The following is a 20351-nucleotide window of genomic DNA, read 5'->3' on the forward strand; positions in this document are numbered from 1 at the left end:
AAAAAAAAATAAGGGAAGTTCATAAAATTTTAAACAATTTTTTGTATAAACAAGATTTAAGCAAAAGGTCATTTCAACTTTCCTTTTTCATTATTTTTTTTCCTCTTGGAAGTACTTCTAGTTCCTGCAATTTTAATATAATATCAAAAGTTAAAAGTCCAACGTGGCTTAATTTGCTCAACTTCAAATGGTTTATACATTCATCGTATTAGTTAGAAATATGGGTCTTTGGACATTGGACATCGATATATGAGATATCATTTTTTGCGTGTTTCTTAAACTTATACGATATGTGTATTATGGCACCTTTTGGTGTACTTATAAGTTTATTTTAAAAATAATATAATATGATATGTGATGTATATATATATATATATATATATTATAAAATATACAATAATTTTTTAAAATATAGTAAATATATGATTGTTATTATATAAATTCAAGTTAAAATCATATATTTTAAAGTTATTAACATAAAAAATTATAAACTATTATTATCATAAAAGTATTACTATTATTTTTGGAAAAATAAGATTGATTTAGTGAATTTAGAAGGAATGATGAGAAAAGTTATGAGTTTAACTCTCTTACTAACAGAAGACTAACAACTAACATTTTTTGATCATAAAAAAAATACTATTACTTTGTTAGATTAAATACTTTATTAATAAATATCTAAAAGTATGATACATCATAATTTTGAACCCATAAGTTTTTTATTTGTGTAATATTTTGTCAATAATATTTCATTTATAAATGAAATCCTAATTTGGAAGTAAAAATAACTGAGGACTTGCGGTTAAGTTAACATTTTTGGACATTTTTTAATATTGAAAAGAGAGAAAACATTGATGTATGTAAGATAAACTTAATAATTACAGTTTATCATTTCCTTATTTTAACCACAAATAACCACTAAAAAACTAGATACTACCCACATTTTTTCTAAACCGGTGGACAAAATTCTATGGTTTTTTTTGTTAACACTGTAGACAAAAAAAAAAATGGTTCACCAAAAGGCATGGAGCTCCATGGATTTTTTTTTTCTGTAACTGAGTTTAAAGTGATGAAACATGGGTCATTGTTTCTAACACCTCCACAATCTCGACTTGTACTTCATAATTTTTTATATTTTAGAATGTGTAATCTAAAATAAAAATATATATATTTTGGATTTTATATTTTAAAATATAAAATAAAGAAATTTATTTTTTATTGTAATATTTAAAATACAATTTTGGATATTCTTCTAAATTACGTATTCTAGAGTATAAAAATTGTATTCGGATTAGACATTTTAAAATATAAGATAAAAAATCCATTTTGAATTATAACTTAAAATACAAAATTTAGATTTTGAATTACACAATTAAAAATACAAAATGTTATGGGAGTGAAAAATATATAAGGCGGTGCAGGAAGAAGTTGCCCGAAACATTTCATACAGCTGAATTTGGGTCATTCAGTTTAAGCTTCCACCTATATTCCGTTGGGCCCAATGGTTGAGAAGACCTTAACATCAGTTGCATCTAAAAATTTAGGCTTCATTAGTACTAAGGTTGAGTGGAATCAATTTTAATAATGGTAAAATACATTTTTAATTTCTAAAAATATTTTAATATGATGATTTTGTTTCTTTCTAAAAAATGGACTAAATTTCAATTTTGATCTCCTTTAGTTCCCAGAGTGAGTTTAGACGCTATAAAATATTCAAACAATGATAAAATTTTGAAAGTAAAAACCATAGAATAGAAATACAATACAAGAGTGTGTGGAGATACCTAGCTTTGAGGTGGAAGCATGGATCAATTACGTGACCCCTCTTCGTATCATGAAATGTTCTTAATCTTAAACCTTGCCTTTGCTTTCAAGCATTTTTCCATTCATAAAATATATTTTCTCTCTCTGTTTTGGTGAAAAGATGCGGAATTGAAGCGCTTTATTTTCTTATTTCCCCATGTTGAAAACTTGAGATTGTTCCATCTTCTATGGCATCCTTCTTCATCACTGGCCCCATAAAATTCAAAACAATTACCTCGTTTTCCCAACTGTCCTTTTCTACTTCCTATGCTTCTTCTAATGTTTCCATCTCTAGAAACCTAACAACAAAAGTTCTTGCACATGCCAATTTTCATTCTTCATTTCCATTTCATGGGACATTGTATTCTGAGAAGCAGAGAGGTTTCTCCCTCATTGCCTTTCATTCTGAGAACTCAGAATCAGAAGGGGAAGAAGATAACCACACCCTGGAAACAGTGATGAAGTTGTACTCTGCCTTCAAGAACAAAACAACACACCAATTATCTGCAGATGAACGCCAACGTGTCACCAATTTCCTCTCATTCTTCGAAGCCTTTCAAGGAACAACGGTATGGGCTTAAATTTCCTCTCACGCCATTAATGTTCACTATAAAATAATGCTTAATCATGTTAAATATGTAATTCGTATTTTCTTGTGGTGACCCTTCTTGTTGTGTTGCAGCAAGTGTTGGAATTTTTTTCTTATCTGACAACTGCGTTTGGAAACAACATTCAAATTATATTGAAACCGACGAATGACGGCATCAATGTTGGTCTCCAATGGAGATTTGGTAAGCATGCTTGGTCTCTGCTCTCCATGAATCATTTGTGTAAGAAACTGTTCTTAAAATTTCTAAATTGCAGACTGGGACAAGATACACCTTCCCCTTTGGAAGGGTTTCAGCTTACACATAAACCACTCTTACCACGGGAAAGCAGTAATAAGGTTTGTTTAATCATGAACTCAGATAGGGAAGAACAAGATACTAAATTTACTAACTAACTAAAACTTTTCACACAGTTGATGACATCGTTTATGTCTAATTCAGGAATATTGAGATGTTTATGGAACCACTGCGCCACTTGAAACCTTTCGGATTGGTAAGGAAGATGAAGTTTTTTGACTGCATATTGGTGCAAATAGTCTTACCCTTTTAGTTTCCCTTATGCAGAAAACGAAAGTAGGTGTTGGAGAATTGTTGGAGAAGATGGGGTCATTTATGGTGTCAGGATCAAGGAATAAGGCTAAACGAATTTTGTTCCTGGTGCTGGCTGTGTTGTCCCTAGTTGCTTTCTTATTCTTCATGAAACTGGCTTCATAGAAAACCGTGTCTTAAATCATGTCATGCTCAACTTTAGTCACAAAAAGTAACACTTTGGCTTTAGCAAGGAAACCTTATGGGCAAGATTAGGATCTCTTAGATTCCTTCTTCCATTATTATTTTTAACCATTCATACTTTTTTTTTTTCAAAGAAAATTGATATTTAATTCAGAGATTTTATAAAAGGGAACTGAAAATGGTTGTGGTTGTCTGAATTTGGAGTCAAATATGAGAGTTAGTAGAATAAACATCACCGTCACAAAATTACTTTCCCCGTCTCCATATTATCTTTCACATCTTTATCGCATTAGAATAACCAGTAAACATTAGTTATTAAAATTTTATTAAACACCAAGAGAATCAGTCAATTTACTATTTTTTTAAGATTAAAATTATAGTTCTGTCAAAAAAATATTAAAATTATAGTTGTTTTGTAACAACCAGAATAGAAAAGAAGAACTGAAGTCGAGTTGCTAATTAACATATTAAGTTACTATAGCGAAAAAATCATACTGGGAAAATAACGCATGAACAATTTTTAAAAAAATTTAAACGTATATCGACGTAAAAATTAAGTTTTTTTTTTTTTTTTTAATTTGATGTGCATAAACATAGAATTAGTTTTAAAGAAAACGTAAAATTCGACAGTTATTTAAGAAAAATCCCCTTGCGACATAATCATACTTGTTAATATTTTCTTATATTACTTTATTTTTGTTGCATCTTATTTATTAATACTAGTGTAAACACAGGCGCTATCGCGCCTGCGTGTACGCATTTTTCGAATTATATTTATAATTGATGATATTGTAATGTTATTAAGTTAATGAACAAAATAAAAGTATATTTATAAAAATTAAAGTGAAATGTATGGAAAAAATATGAAAAAAATAATTGTTGATGAATAGTATGAGAAAAAAGAAAAAGGAGATAAATAAATATTTTTATAAAAACTTGTAAAATTAACCGTTAATTTTTAAAATTTTAATAAATAATTAAATTGTAAAGGGTAAAATTGGAATTATGAAATGTGGACACAAAAGAGGGAATCCCCTTTATATATAGTTATAGATGACGTACAACGTAATTGGTTTTGATTTGATGTATGTATAAAAAATTATAGTTAATTTTAAGAAAAAAATTAAATTAATATGTAACACTCCAATTTGAGATATCACGAAAAATTATAAAATATTATGTTTGACAAAAAATGATAATTGTAGCAAACATACTAATAAAAAAAACTTATAATTTAATTTAAATCGTGTATTTCAAACTTTAATTCTCTTTAAAATTTTAAATAACAATTATGAATAAAAGAAAATTACATAGTTTTCAGTATTTGATTTAAAACAATTAAATAAATTATAAGAAACTTTTTAGTTCATTATGGCCTCTCGTAATTCTACTTTATGTCAAAAGCATATGAATTATCATCTGTTTTTGTACAATACATATGCATTATCATTTCTTTCGTACAAACACACAAACAAACAACTAAGTAAGTTAACCGTAAACAATGATATATAAAATAAATTCAGCAAAATAAAATATGACAATTAATATCGCATGTCATAAAGTGAATTAATTTATTTTTAGCTTTACTTGTGATGGGATAAAAATTAATTTAACTTACTTTTAACCCACTTTGTAACTAAATATTATAAACCAAGTACACTAAAAATTTTACATCCTTTACATCTCTTTCTACATCCTTTAATAGTTTAAATATTTAAATAAGAGTTAAATATATTTTTATTCCAAAAATTTGTATATGAAATTAATTTTTTTTTCTAAAATTTTAATACATTTTTATTCTTAATTTTAAAAAATAAGTAAATATAGTCATTTTAACTTAACTGTGTTGACTATAGAAAATTATCTTATCCCGATGAAATACTAATGACTTTAATACTTTGTTAGTCTCTTTTGTTTAATTAGATCCTTATTTTGGTTATGTTTAAATAAGTTTTAATTTGTGTCATTTTTTTTTCAATTTGATCATTTTTGTTAACGGTGTTAAAATAATTTACGTTGGTCACGTGTCGTTTTAATTTTTTTTTATGTTTAACAATTGTCTGCGTGTTAAGTTAACATCATGATTGTGCAACTTGTCAATTCGTATTTATGTCAATTTTTTTTATTCAATTTTGTTTTTATATTTATTATTTTTATTCAATTTAGTTACAAATTTTATTAAAGTGGAGCAATTTCGTTTCTTACACATTAAGATCAAATTTAATTTTGACTTAAATATTATATAAAAATATTAGTATAACATTTATATAAAAATTAAATTCGATATTAATTTAGAAGGAATAAAATTGTTTTATTTGAACAAAATTAATAAATGTAAGAATTGAATTAAACAAGAATTGAATTAAATAAGAGACAATGACGATATTATGAACTATGAACTGACACGACGTTAACTTTACACGTGGACAATTTTTTTAAAATTAAAGAAAAATAGATGATTAAAAAATATAAAATAAAAAAAAATATTTGTAACTCACATGTAGCGTTAACTCTTTATACACTGTAAGATGTATAAATTAAAAAAATCTAATTGAACATAAATTAAAACAAAGACAAAATTAAATAAAAGCGAACAAAATAGAAAATAAAAGAGTATTTAACCCAATTTTAATTAAGCATTATAAAATAATAGGTTTAAATACCTTTTTGGTCATCATTTTGACAAAATGTTTAAAATGGTCCTCATCTTTATCGAATGTTTAAAATGATCCTCATTTTCACAATTCGTGTTTTATTTAGTCCTTTTCTGTAACGCCGTTTAAATCATTAACGGAGCATTGTACAGGTGACACGATTTGTATTAGGGTGTGTTACGTATATTGTATAGGTGTTGTAATTACATATTTGGGGATAACTAAGTGAGCTAGGGTTTTGGTAAGGAATGTTTGGGCAGTTGGTGAGTTTTGGCAATCTTGTTCCTCCATTCCCAATTGGTGTTGCTGCAATCTTATTCTTCCTGCAATCCCATTATATAGGTATGTTACGGTCTCAATCTTCTTCCTTTACCTTTGGTTGTAAACGTGGGAGACAACCGTGTTGTATCATTTCGTGCACTGTTAGTGGTTCAACGAGAAATGGATTAATCCCGATTTGTAGCTGCAGAGAGATGTCAGCTTTGAGGATGACAAGAACTCCAAAGAATATTGGTAGAAAATTTTTGGTACAATCTGTTTTTTATTTTTGTGTTAATAATAAATTGGTTTTAATTTTTGGTTTATTGATTTACAGAGTGGTGGTTCCAATAATGTGGGTTGCAACTTTTTCAAATGGTGGTGTTGATGAAAAGGATGTCATCATCATGACACAAATGAGGCAGATTAATGATTTAGAGAAGTCATTGAAGGTTGCTGAGAAGAGGCTGCAATTAGTAATAGGGTTCACTTGTGCTGTTATTGTATTATTCGTACTGTTATTATGTGTAATCTTTTAAAGTCCAATCTGTTTTGTACTATTTTTAAATGAAGAAATGAATTAGTTTGATTATGCTGATATTAGTCTCAACATGTTCGACATGACATCTTAATTTGAGAAGTAAGTGATATTGATCTAAGTTTGAGAAAAATTAAATTGATCTAAGTCTGAAAGAAGTTAAATTCATAACGTTAATTCATCCTCATCAAAATGCACTATAGCAAAAGTGAAATAGAACGAAGTTTAAGGAAATTCAAAATGCAGTACATCAATAATGAATTCTACATCAGCAATTCCAAAAAATAACTAAGACGTTTGTAGCTGCTATCATGGAATCTGTAATTTCATCCTAAACTGCTGAGATGGTTCTTCTGGTGTTGTTAGTGGTGCTGCTTGACTCTCCACTTCATTCCTTGGTGGTTGAGTTGTTTGAGTTTCAACAGTTGGTGCATTCTCAACAGTTTCAGCAGTTGGTGCATTCTCAACAGTTTGGACATTTGGTACAGTCTTAGCAGGTGTTGCAGTCTGCTCGTCCACTACGAAGTGATACAACACGGTTGCCTCCAATGATTACAACCAGAGGTAGAGGAAGAAGATTGGAACCGTAACATACCTATATAATGGGATTGCGGGAAGAAGAAGATTGTAGCAACACCAATTGGGAATGGAGGAACAAGATTGTCAAAACTCACCAACTGTCCAAACATTCCTTACCAAAACCCTACCTCACTTATTTATCTCCAAATATCTAATTACCACACCTATATAATACACGTGACACAGCTTACAAACTGTGCCACATGTACAATGCTCCGTTAATGATTTAAACGACGTTATAGAAAAAGACCAAATAAAACACGAATTGCGAAAATGAGGACCATTTTAAATATTCGGTCAAAATGATGATCATTTTAAACATTCTGTCAAGATGAAGACTATCCGCAACAAACACTACGAAAATGAGTACCAAAAAGATATATAAACCTAAAATAATAGAAAAAATGTCGTAACTCGATAGTACTAAAAAGGAAAAAACGAATTATTTAATAAGAATACATAAAAAAAATCATTCATACAATACCATTTATTTTAAACGTAACAAGTATATATTTAGAATTGAAAAGAAAATAAATGTTTTATATTTTTATTTTTAAATTTAAATTTGTGTTTCTAAGGTAAATATCAAACACCATAAAAGCTAAATTGTGAGTCTACTATAGAGAAGCTTGATGGAGTCAAACAGAAAAAGGTCAAAGAAACCAAGTTTAATATGGATTTAAATTGCTCACTATTTTGACATATACGATATGCGTATCGTAATTAGCGTTTTTATTTTTATAATTTCCTAGCCCTGCAAATTGTAGTCTACGTTACATTGTTGTAACACGGTCAAGACAAAGCGAAGGTTTCCTTGAATAATGGTGGTCGTGGAAGCAAGTGCTACTCCCAACCCTTTCACTTTCTTTCATACCATATTTTCTCGTTGAAAGTTCCTCTCTTTCGGATCACCACATGACCGTTTCCTTCTCTGTTATTTTACCAAATTAAAAAATTTTAAAAAAACGCTCTCTTTCTCTCTCATTTGCCTTCTTGGCGTCTTTTCTCGCTACCAGAGCGTTTCTACCTTTGTTGGCATTCTTTTGACCCACTTCTTTCTTTCCTCCCACACTCTTTTTCTCTTTCGTTTTCTGAGCCCAAGGTTGCCTTTTTCTTTCGCCATTCTCGTTGTGTGGAAGATTCCACCAAGTGGGTGTTTTCAGGCCATTCTATTTGCGTGTGCGTGTGTCTTTGTCTTTTTCTCTGCGTTGATGGGTTGTTGATGTCTCTGGCCACTGCGAAAGACATGGGTATTGATGACAAAGTGAAAGACAATGAGGTTGCAGGCGATGATGATGCCTCTCGGGTGCACGAGGGAAAAGCCGGTACTGATCACGAAGAAAGTGCGGATGAAGGGGGAGGGACCCTCGGCAGATACAAGAGTGAGAGTTCCGTTGCTGCTACCGAGGATGAAGATGATGACGAGGAGAGGAAGATTGAATTGGGTCCTCAGTGCACTTTGAAGGAACAACTCGAGAAGGATAAGGTTGTCTTTGCTTTCTTTCTCTTCTTTTATTTATTTGCTCTTCGGAAAAATCTATAAATTTCTCAACCAAACTCTCATTTGTGTGTTGGTTTCCGATTGAGATGGATTAGGATGACGAGAGCTTGAGGAGGTGGAAGGAACAGCTTCTTGGAAGTGTGGACATAAATTCTGTTGGAGGTAATTGCGTGTAGAATTCGCTTTCATTTTTTTTCGATTTTTTCTCTGTTCATGATTCTTATTGTACACATATTGAATCATAGTCGTAAAATCTAAGTGTCATTCTTCCCGATTTGAGAGAAGAAAAAGCAATAAAAAAAATCCATGTCCTCTCTGGGACTTAGATATCTCATTTCTTCATTTCAGTTGTTACCGTTGATTTTAAAATGAAGGATCATGAGTATCATTGCTCTGTAATTATTTGGTAATGCAAATGTGTTATTTTAATGGGTTATATACAAAACATGATTTCATTTCATGAAATCCAACAAACAATTGAATCGGTATATGGTTGAATTCTTCCCTCCATTCTCAACGCCTAACTTGTTAAATGTACTGTGAATAATTCAGAATCTCTGGAGCCAAGTGTGAAGATCCTTAGCCTTGCAATTAAGGCTGCTGATAGACCTGACATTGTTCTTGCAATACCAGAAGGAGGAAATCCGAAGGGTATGTGGTTTACTTTGAAAGAGGGTAGTCGTTACAGCCTGATGTTCACTTTCCTGGTCGAGAAAAACATCGTTTCAGGTCTCAAATACACCAACACTGTGTGGAAAACTGGTATGAAAGGTAAGTGCTATGCGACACTAACTCCCTGTCAAATTTTGTCCTTAAGCTCATCTCATTGTTAAGCCTTGTGCAGTTGACAGCACTAAAGAAATGATTGGAACCTTCAGCCCTCAAGCAGAGCCTTACACACATGAGATGCCCGAAGAGACAACACCATCTGGGATGTTTGCTAGAGGAGCATATACAGCAAGAAGTAAGGTAATGTTACATTTTCTCACACCCTTTTCATATATTTTCTACTCACACATTTCTACTGCTATTACCTTGGCTTGTTTTTATGGTGGTTAATCAATTTTAAGTGTCTTCAAATGAGTATGATTAACAATCCTCATTTTACAATGACCCAAGGCAAAGGTAAAAACACCGGTAGCTTTTGTGCATTTACTATTTCCATGCATATTTCAAGCAACTTTATCCATGAATGGTGAAGCTACTTTCAAAGTTTTCTCTACAAGTTACTGCACTACTGTATATGGGTTAAAAAGAACAGTAACTCTACTCCTTCCTTATTTATATTATGACATTGTTTTGGACATGAAGGGTAGCTGAAATAATGCTTAGTTTGGATATATCAGCCCACCAATTAATGTTCTAATAAATTTGATGCCAGACTTCATGTGCTTACTTTCAACCACTGACTTAATTTCAAATTTGAGAGCCGCTCATTTAATTCTTGCAGAAACTTGTGTTGTTGTGATGAAGTCTAACGTGAACTAATTGATTTCATACTTTGTTTATCGTTTTTTCAGTTTGTTGATGATGACAACAAGTGCTACTTAGAGATTAACTACACTTTTGATATCCGAAAGGATTGGCAGTAGGAGTCAAACATGTTGAATCCTAAATCATTGTTATTTGTGCTGAAATCTCTTTCGGTGTTACCTGCTTCTTATTCATAGTTTAATTATTTCTAATTCTGTCTGAGGCTGGTAATTTGAACAATGATGAGAGGATTTGGGAGATGAAATTGGTATTCATTTGATAGATAGTTTTGTCAATAAAATTAGTAAGCAACTATGCTCCTTGTTTCTTCCCAGGGTTGCAATGTAAGTAATAAATACATACATATGCTTTTGAATTCTAATTTGATATCCATTCTGAACTTGTGGGAATTTCAAAAGTAAATATTCTTATGATATGCTTCTTTAACAAGAATAAATCACAATATATTTTATGTGATATGACAGTTTATTAAGTATTTTTTAAATAAATCAATTTTTGATCATTTTTAACTTTTCTTACCCTTGTGAAAAATATTTTGCTGTTGTCTTGTTTCAGATGCTTGCATTTATCTTTCCTCTTTCCATAAACTGTTGACAATTTTTATGTAATGTTTCTAGTCTAAAGCTCATTTAAAAAATAGATTAGGAATGTCACTTTTAATATGGAAATTTTTTTCTTTGTCAGGGTAACATTTTGACTTTATATAGTCTCTGTGTACGTTATGTGCAGATAACCCCTGAAATATAAGGTTGGTTTGGAGAGATAACGTTATTTTTAAATGATATCATGACTGTTTTAGTGTGGATTAATGATTCTTTTAAAGAAAAAAATAATAGTATATTAATTAATGGTTCATAATAAATTATATCAAAAAATAAAAAATAAAATTTAAAATATTGAAGATTATAGTGTCACTTTTCTTTTTTATTTTAGAAGGGAGGGTGGGAACCCACAACTAATAACTAACATTTTTTGATAGGAAAATAAAAACGTGCACACAATCATAATATCTTTTGTTGGTGAAAATTAAATCTTATGATAAATTCATTTTGACATAAATCTAAATATATTCCGTGTAATGCCCAACTTTTGACGATCTGAAACACTACTTGTAATTATTTTTAGAAAATTTCGTAAATACTTTTATTAAAAAAAAAATAGTTTCTACACAAAAAAATTATTTATCTGTAGGCCGAAAACAATATTTTAAAGAAAAAAAAGTCTTAAAAAAAACTTTTATCCATCAACGTAAACCTAAACTAAGTTAATATTGTGAAAAGGTTGATTATTTTTTTTAATGAATAAGTATTTTGAAATATTCTTGAAAGTTTATTGCATAATCAGTAGAATAATATTTTCAATTTTAGTAATTATTTAAATAAAAAGTTCAACAAAAGTTGTTTAGATATAGATATAAGTTAATGATACTCTAAGAGAAAATTTGTTGAAAAAGGGACAAATTAAAATAGTTAAGTTTAATTTGTAGGATGTAATTTTGCTTAAGGAGATACCTTAACATCTAATATTGAGCTTGAGCGTTCTTGATCGTTATTTGTAAACACTATTTTCTTATAACAAAGAATAAGAAATAACTATTTTCGTATACGTTATTGTTTGAGGACAAATGATTTTAGTACATAAAAATAAACTCATCAACACGTTCTCAAAAAATGTGAAAGAAAATAAAAAAGAAAATTGAAGAGCATGACCTAGTTAAATTTTATATCATTATTATTAAAATATATTAACTCTAATTTCTCTTGTAATTCACAGTCCGTTTTTTTATCATGTTAATTAGTATTAACTTAAATGTGTTTTTAATCTATGTAGAATTAATAACCTTTTTAATTTCAATTCCTGTATTTTTTAGTTTTCATTCCTATAAAATTTAAAATTAAATTTTGTCTTTTTATTGAATATTTGAATTTGAATTTTATATTTTATTCTTTTAAAATTTTAATCGTTGTTTTTAGTTCTTGAGAATTACATCAAGAAATGTAAATAATATTTATTATACAATCTTAATTTTCTTATAATAATACATGTAAATATTATATTACGTATTTGGCATTCGAAATAGTCATTTAATTTTTTAACCCATTAAATAATTATTCAGATTATGTAATTCAATAAAATAAATATTATATTTCATTTTGATAAAAGTTTTTAATATATAAGTGGATTTTAAAACCGATTTAACCTTAAATTGGCTATAAAATAAGTGTAAGGTTAAATATTAATTGCGATCTATAAGTAAATTTTAAATTTAATTTAATTTTACAAAATTTGTTTTTAAAGTTAGGTCGTATTTACTTATATATAAAAAATTCTTCTTATTCATAATCGTTTGAGATTTCCAACCGTACATATTTAATATTTATTTATTTGAAATATTTACACTCTTTTTTTGTTCATATATTCAAAAACTAAATGTAAATCCGATATTTGTTTCTTAATTTTTTTAAATGAAAATTCGCAGAACAAGCATTCAATTTGATCTGAGTTAAAAAAATTAAAATTTAAACAATTTAAAATCCATTTGACATCAAATGAGGTAGAAAGAATAGATAACAATAATAATAAAAATTAATTAAGTATTTTTAAAAGTATAGATGAGAAAATATTGATCTTATAATTACTATTAGAATTTTATTATATTTTAGATCTTTAGGATCTTAATATTATTATTTACTTATTTTCTTTTATATTTGTATTTATTTGTAATGATTTTATAACTTTAACATTCATTTTAGTTTCCTCAAGTTGATATTTCAGGATGACTTTATGTTAAATACTTTTAGTTTTTTTTTTTATGACATTAACTCTTTTTCTAGTTTTTCATTGTTTTACTTTTATTAATACCACTTTTTATAATCGGTCATTTGATAGTTCAATATTATATTTTGTTTCTTCAATTTCAGTGGCACTCGCTTTGTCTTAACGAACAACTTAACTTTTTGAGACAATTAAAGGGAATGACATTATTCAACAACTCATTAAGAATTTATGGATAGAAAATAGATTATCATAATGAATATCATTAATAAACACTCAAATAATCTCAGAATAACATTTTAATTGATAAAATTACATCAGTTTGATAGTAATAGGGTACAAATTACTGACATGGAGCCTTTAGAAAAACTCAATTATTTTGATAAAATTGACTTGGAGCAACGTTAAAAAGCAATGAACATTTGACACAAACTTAAGAAAATCAATTTCTTTCTTTTATTCAATTTAATTTTATTGCAGAAATAAAATTCATTACCTAGAGTTGAGATATTATTCTTTTAAAATTATAATTAAGATCATGAAAAAGTTAGTTAAAACGTGTGGTCGAGGTTAGACAAGCAATCTAATCGCGTAATAAAAGAGAATAAATAATGTAACTTTTTCAAAAGATTTAGTCGGTAGGAAAGAAATAAACAAGTTGAAAATAAGTATGAATTAAAATGAAAGTAAAGTGTTTATTTTAATAAAATGTAAAGAAATAATAAGAAATAAATAATCGAATAGCTTCTCTCTCTTTCTTTTCTTCTTGTGGTTGTTTTTTTTATTAAACACACTCATTTTTTGTTCACTTTTCAGATATTTATTTACTGTATCGTATTTCCCATTCACCAAAGGAAAGATAATAGAATAAGAAAGATGATAGGTGAAGAGAAGCATGGTAATAGAATATTCATCCTCCGCGTGATACGCGAGATCTAAATTTTCCACTTATTTAATTCTTCAATTTTGGTATCTATTATTTTAATGCGAAATATATATTTACTTTAGAGGTAATTATCTTGCTTCAACCTATTCCTGATTTCTAGCATTTGCTTCCCTCACTCCCATTCCAACAACTCTCACGCTCTTTTGTTTCTTTCCCAATTGTCTTTAGTCAGCCACGCAGGGGTTAGATTCAACGTAACATTTCAAAACTCCCCACACTAACACATATTTTCTGATTCTTATATTCTATAAAAGTCTTTCTATTTCCAAAATACAATAATATTAATTTAAAAATATTTATTCCAAAATAAAAACGAAAGATTCAAAATCGATGGCTGGACTAACCACTCCAGGTTATAAAAATCGAGACTCGGGCTCTCTTTCACTTTAGAAGATGAATTTGGAAAAGAATATGAAGAAGAATTTGTATAAATTTGTATAGATGAATATGTATGCTTTTTTTAGTAAATTTAAAGAATAAAAAAAATAAATTTGAAAATAAATTCTATGAAAATTAATGAGTGATTTGAGTGATGTGAAAAATAAAATAAAAAATTATAATAAATAAAATTAAAAATTATTAAAATACCTTGATGATAAAAATATATGAAATAATGGATTAGTTAAAAATATTAAATTTTAAAAACTATTATTAAATAAATTTTTTAAAAATTATATTATATTAAATTATTATTATTATTTTTATAATAATTACTATTATTTAAAATTATTATTAATTATTATATATATATATATATATATATATATATATATATATATATATATATATATATATATATATATATATATATTAAGAATCATATTTGGTTTTTAACATGTTAGGATATGAGAGTAAATTTCTCCGTCATTCTCCAAATCTTCGTCTATCCAAGCCTTAGTATTACGATCTTTTAATACGATCAGAGCCTTAGTATTATTAGTTTTCGTTGTTCCAAGGTGGTACTGTTTTGGGTTGGCAATGAAATTACATGCTGTCACTGAATTGTGTATATATAGATACACATTCGTGCTTGTGCGTGTGTGAGAGAGATAGAGAGAGAGAGGAATTGAAGAAGAGAGATGGAGGGAGAGCTTAAGAATTTGATGATGGTATGGAGCATAGCCGCAGCAACAATGTGTTACTGCCACAGAATTGGGAGGCTTATCCCAGAAGGTGCATCAAGACTTGTAGCCATTATCCCAGCCATAGTGCTTCTTCTTCTGCTACCTCTCAGACTCATCTCCATTCACTTTGGAGGACCCTCTTCCTTCTTCCTCGGTTGGCTTTCAACCTTCAAGCTCCTTCTTTTTGCCTTTGGCAAGGGCCCCTTGTCCTCCAACCCTCCCCTCTCTCTCCCTCACTTCGTCTCCATCGCATGCCTCCCCATCAACTTCCAACAAACCACCACCACCCCTTCAAAAACCCAAATCCCCAAATCGCCCTTCAACTACGCTTCATCATCCATGCTCCTCCTATTCGCCCTCCTAATTTCTCTCTACGCCAAAAAAGACTATCTTCATCCCAACTTCCTTCTCTTCTTGTACGGCCTCCACATGTACATCGGCTTGGAGTTCATTTTCACCACCATCTCCACCGCCACTCGGAAACTCCTCGGCGTTCACCTCGAACCGCAGTTCGACAAGCCCTACCTCTGCACCTCTCTGCAAGACTTCTGGGGAAACCGCTGGAACATCATGGTCAACCGTGTCCTGCACCCTACCGTATACCATCCCCTCGTCACCCTCGCCACCCCTCTCATCGGCAGGAGATGGGCCCCACTCCCCGCCATTGTCGCTACTTTCGCCGTCTCCGGTCTCATGCACGAGCTCGTCTTTTACTACATCAAGCGCGAGACGCGCACGTGGGAGCCCTGGGAGCCCTCGTGGGACGCCACCTGCTTCTTTCTCCTTCATGGACTGTGTGTGGCTGCCGAGGTTGCACTCAAAAAGGGCCTCAAAGGGAAGAAGTGGCAGTTCCCGAGGGTGGCGTCGTGGCTGCTGTCGTTGCTGTTTGTGCTTTACACAGCCATTCTGCTGTTTCTACCCGCGCTGGTGCGGTGTCATGTTTACGAGAAAACAACCAGAGAGTTGACCGCGTTGACCCAGTTTCTCAAGGATGTGTACAGTGTTTCTAGACTCTACCGTTACGCTAACGTCACCAACACATGAAACTTCACACAGAATAAAATAACCTCATTCATGCGGTGCATATCAATGTCCCGATTCGAATATTTTGCATCATTCATCCCCATGTTCATACTCCAAGTTTACTTGTATAAAACGATTAAAAATCTCTGTAATTGTTTCTAGATTCTCGCATGGTTACGTAAGCCACTGCTATTAATTTTAATTTTAATCCTTTAGAGGAAAAAAAAAAGAAAAGGTAAACTGTCTTTTTCTGTTGGTTTTACATAGTTGCTTTATTTCACATGTTTGGAACTTTTTTCAATTAAAACTAGATTTCAATTCCTACACTCTTCCTCTTTGTTATAGGATAAAACACATTAATGTTGAATGGAATGTTCAAAATTCAGAATCTGCTGTTAGCGACTATGCGATTTAGTTTGTTCATTCAACTCATAGGCAGGTGCGGTCTACCCATATGCCCAACGTATACGACCACGTGCAATAAGACCACCTAATACATGAAAAGCGTAACAATTTTTCAGAATTAAATTTATTACACTATTCATTTATTTTTTGTGGAAAATAATGATCTTAGTCTCTAAAAGGACGAGTGTGTGACTTATGGTTGCTTCATCAAAACTTTAATGTAGATAAGGGGTTGAAAATTCTGTACGCTTGCATAAGTCTTTTTTTATGATATGAGAAAATTAATTGAAAAATTAGTACAAAAATGACAAAATTAAATAAGAAAATCACAAGGTCATATGCAGGAAAGAAACGCGAATTTGACGAGTTTGATCACTTATATCGTTCAAAATGATGACTCTGTAAACACTCTATCAATAGTTTGTGAAAAAGAAACTAGTTGTTACTATTTTCGTATTTTGTTTATTTTTTGATAAAAAAAAAACCTAAAGAAATCAAAGTTGTTTTTGTGTAATATAAGGTTGTGTTTATGTCAAACCATATTTATATCGTCTATGTTATATTGCGTTTCCATTTTATGAAGTTATATATTTATATATGTGCGTGTTTTTGTATGTGTATTGATTATCTTACAGAAAAAAAAATCTTACAATTCAAACATGCTGTGATTGGTTAAAAATGGTTAAAACACTTATTTTAGAGAATAATATATGCAAGTAAACATTGTTTAATCCTCGTCTAGCTAATTGTTTAATGATTTAACAGTATTATTTTGATGTCTTTTTCAACCTTTACAACTTAGACATATATGCTTAATTATTATTATGACCATAAATAATATTTAATACTATTTTGTTGTCTTTTTCATATTTATAACAAAAAATTTAATTGCAATATGCTATTAAGGAACATACAAAAGTGTGTTCTAAGTATACAAATTTTGAGAAAAAATTGTCTCCTAGTAACACTCCAATTCGTTATGCGAGCCAAAAGTAAGCCATTAATTAAATATAGTATTATATTATTCCCTTTTAAGTGATTTCTTGATAAATTTTAGCTTAATCATTCATCTTTGTTTGTAATATCCTTTTCATTCAATCTAGGAGGCTGTAAAAGTCTGAGAAGGCTAGTCCTGTACTTTGGAAAGTTAGTAAAAGTAATATTTGAGTATTTTGTTGGAAATGATTGCGAAAAATATTTGTTTTAAGGTTAATATTAGTAAAACTTGGTGGAGATCCCCCTTTCCTTACAATCTTTCGGTGAAAAAGTTTTTCTTTTCACCTTTTATTGAAAAGAGAATCCTTAAGTAATAATTCCATTCTTTTGTTGTGCTTTTTTGTATGTATTCTATATTATTATTGTGTTAGAAACTAAACTGTAAATATAAATCACACATGGAATAAAAATGAAAATTTTCAATAATATATAAAAAAATATTCATAAACTTATTGTATTACTATTTTGTGTTGAAAATAATTTCAATTCCTTGTATAGGTTTAATTCATGTTTAATTGGTACGATGGTATTTATAAATACAATTTTGTAAATTCTTTTTAAAAAATTATGAGAAAAATATGTTTTTAATCGTTAAGTTTGACACTCGTAAAAAATTTTATATTATTTGGTCTACGTGGTTTTTAAAAGCATTGATTTTAGTCCTTATTTTCTAACTGCATTGAAATTTATCTTTCTCCACAAACGAAGTTTCAATTTTTTATAATTTGTTTTAAAATTAAAATTATTGCGTTGGCACGTTTTTCAGAATTCATTAAAGAAATAAAAATTCATTACTCTCATGTAACCATTTGAATGTCCCCATTCTCTTTCTCTCCTAGAGCACCTTGAGAGAGAAGAAAGAGGAGCCACGAGCCTCTACTAAGTGCATGGCACTGTCACAACGCCGGTCACCACCCACAAAGGATGTCGGTGTCCTTGTTGTTGCACTACTCATGGAGCTCTTGCTCCTCTTCTCCGTCATCCACAAAGAGCTTCACGAGAGGAGATTGAACCAGAAGCATAACAACATCTTCAACCCGAGCTACCGCATCTCCACCGTTGCTAAAGGTTGATGCAAACGCAACCCTCCTCTGCACGAAAACGCAACCACCATGAAAGAGATGGTGACCATAAATTGACATACTTAGTTCACAATTGTTTCTCCTAGTTTATTTTGTAGGTTGCTAAGAGTTATCTTTATGCCAGCTGAAAATGCCTACTTAAAAAACAAGAAAATAGATAAAGGAGGGCACCTTTTGGTGTTTAAATTATTCTCTCTTATCATGAAATTAAAAAAAAAAAAAATTGTGGATTGACCCTTGAGCCTATGGGTCACAACTTATGCAGGACGGAATAAACCATTGAACCCACATTTTAAAGCGCAACAGACTAGTCCGATTTGCATTTTACGAGCCAAATTTGCAACAAGTCTATTGTACCTTTCATAATAAGATTGTTTTCTTCATTTATTATACCAAATCCCTTTTTATCGATCATAAATACGAGTATTTTTGTTAGAAAAATGTGATTGATCAACTTATTATGAGATATGGACTATTCATGTCATAATAAATTGTCATTAATTCACCTTTTTCCACCACAGGTGATTATTCAAAGAAACTTTAAGAAATATTGAATTCAATGTTTAAATCATTCAACTTTTAGTTAAAGGTTTTAATTTTTATATTTTAAAACTTCTTTTTATTTTTTGTAATGCTACTTAAAAAGTAAGAAAATAGTATCATTTCATTAAAAAAATAAGAAAAATTAATTTCATGCATTAAAAATAAAATAAAACTTAAATGTTTATACAAAAACTAAAAGGAATGTGTCACTTTAATAAAAAAGATATTTAGAAGTGCAGATGTCATTGTAGGAAATATAAGGATATGTAGTTTAAATCTAAATTATATACTATAGACTTGTCTTGTTATCTCTCTAGTCAATAGTGTGAGATCTCTCTTAGAGAAGATAAGTGAAATTTACTCTTTTCCATTTGCTGTATCGTTTTTTACAGGAAAAAGTTCTATACATAAATAGATCTTAAACAGGCATAAACAAAAAAAATAATAGCATAACTGAAATATTTATTTTCAGCGTTGATTTCTGTTGTTTACTTAATAGAGGATAGTGATGAAAAGTATGGTTGTGCAAATCGAGAGAAGCATTAGCTGCCAGACTCCTATGAATAAATGCTGTGTTTAATTGCAAGGTCAGCCATGCAATTTAATGCTTCCACACTACCGATGCCTTCTGCGCATCTTAAAATTCTGCATTTCCCACCTACGTCTGTCCAGTTTTTATATAAGGTGGAAGCGGCATAGCTAGCTACCATATACACTACTCAGAACACATATTGTGACTGTAAAAACCTCTGGTTCAGGTTCACATGGAGAAGAAGAAGCTGAGAGTAACAGTCCAGGTCCAAGTGCTGTTGCTGATCATGGCGATGGTGGCTTCACCTATCATGAGTTGCCCACCCACAGATGGAAAGAGTTGCAAAGACTGCCTTGTAAACCAGATGAAAAATGTCTGTCCATCCTGCACGCCAATCCTACACTGCATGGCTCGCTGCTTGTGGGATGGCACTTCAAGGCCCAACTGCATCACCAAATGCAACACCAACAACGCTTACCCAACACTCTCAGACTGCAAGAGATGCATGTCCAAGTGCAAGTGCACCTGTGCCAACTAGCACACTATCTATCATCTCAGTTACTGCTTTTGGCTCCTTTACTCTGTTTTCTCATGTGTAAGTTAGTCTAATAATCCATGTATCCTGCACTTGTTCTGAATTTGTCATCATCAGTTCATTCTAGTGAGTTGAAACTCAACTTCTTTAATTACCTTAAAAGGTCTGGAGATAAAATAGGGTCTTGATTCTCATGAGAGCTCACTAGAATACCAAACTTTAT

At 30.2% G+C, this 20351-nt stretch overlaps 3 protein-coding genes across 3 annotated transcripts; all 3 read left to right on the forward strand.

Annotated features, from left to right (window-relative positions):
• Window positions 1-1878: 1878 nt before the first annotated feature.
• LOC114189186 lies at window positions 1879-3354 on the forward strand. Its single transcript, XM_028077892.1, has 5 exons — window positions 1879-2372; window positions 2486-2594; window positions 2668-2749; window positions 2853-2904; window positions 2976-3354. The coding sequence occupies exons 1-5, from the start codon at window positions 1992-1994 to the stop codon at window positions 3123-3125; spliced, it is 774 nt and encodes a 257-aa protein (XP_027933693.1). The 5' UTR covers window positions 1879-1991; the 3' UTR covers window positions 3126-3354.
• Window positions 3355-7997: 4643 nt separating this feature from the next.
• On the forward strand, window positions 7998-10528 carry LOC114187255 (rho GDP-dissociation inhibitor 1-like). Its single transcript, XM_028075450.1, has 5 exons — window positions 7998-8658; window positions 8769-8835; window positions 9226-9444; window positions 9518-9642; window positions 10194-10528. Exons 1-5 carry the CDS (start codon window positions 8395-8397, stop codon window positions 10263-10265), a joined length of 747 nt encoding a protein of 248 aa, XP_027931251.1. The 5' UTR covers window positions 7998-8394; the 3' UTR covers window positions 10266-10528.
• A 4226-nt stretch (window positions 10529-14754) lies between these two features.
• LOC114188750 (acyl-CoA--sterol O-acyltransferase 1-like) lies at window positions 14755-16116 on the forward strand. Its single transcript, XM_028077383.1, has one exon. The coding sequence runs from the start codon at window positions 14968-14970 to the stop codon at window positions 16054-16056; it is 1089 nt and encodes a 362-aa protein (XP_027933184.1). The 5' UTR covers window positions 14755-14967; the 3' UTR covers window positions 16057-16116.
• Window positions 16117-20351: the final 4235 nt, after the last annotated feature.

This window comes from Vigna unguiculata, chromosome 6 (assembly GCF_004118075.2).
Source record: "Vigna unguiculata cultivar IT97K-499-35 chromosome 6, ASM411807v1, whole genome shotgun sequence".
NCBI classification, from domain to species: Eukaryota; Viridiplantae; Streptophyta; class Magnoliopsida; order Fabales; family Fabaceae; genus Vigna; species Vigna unguiculata.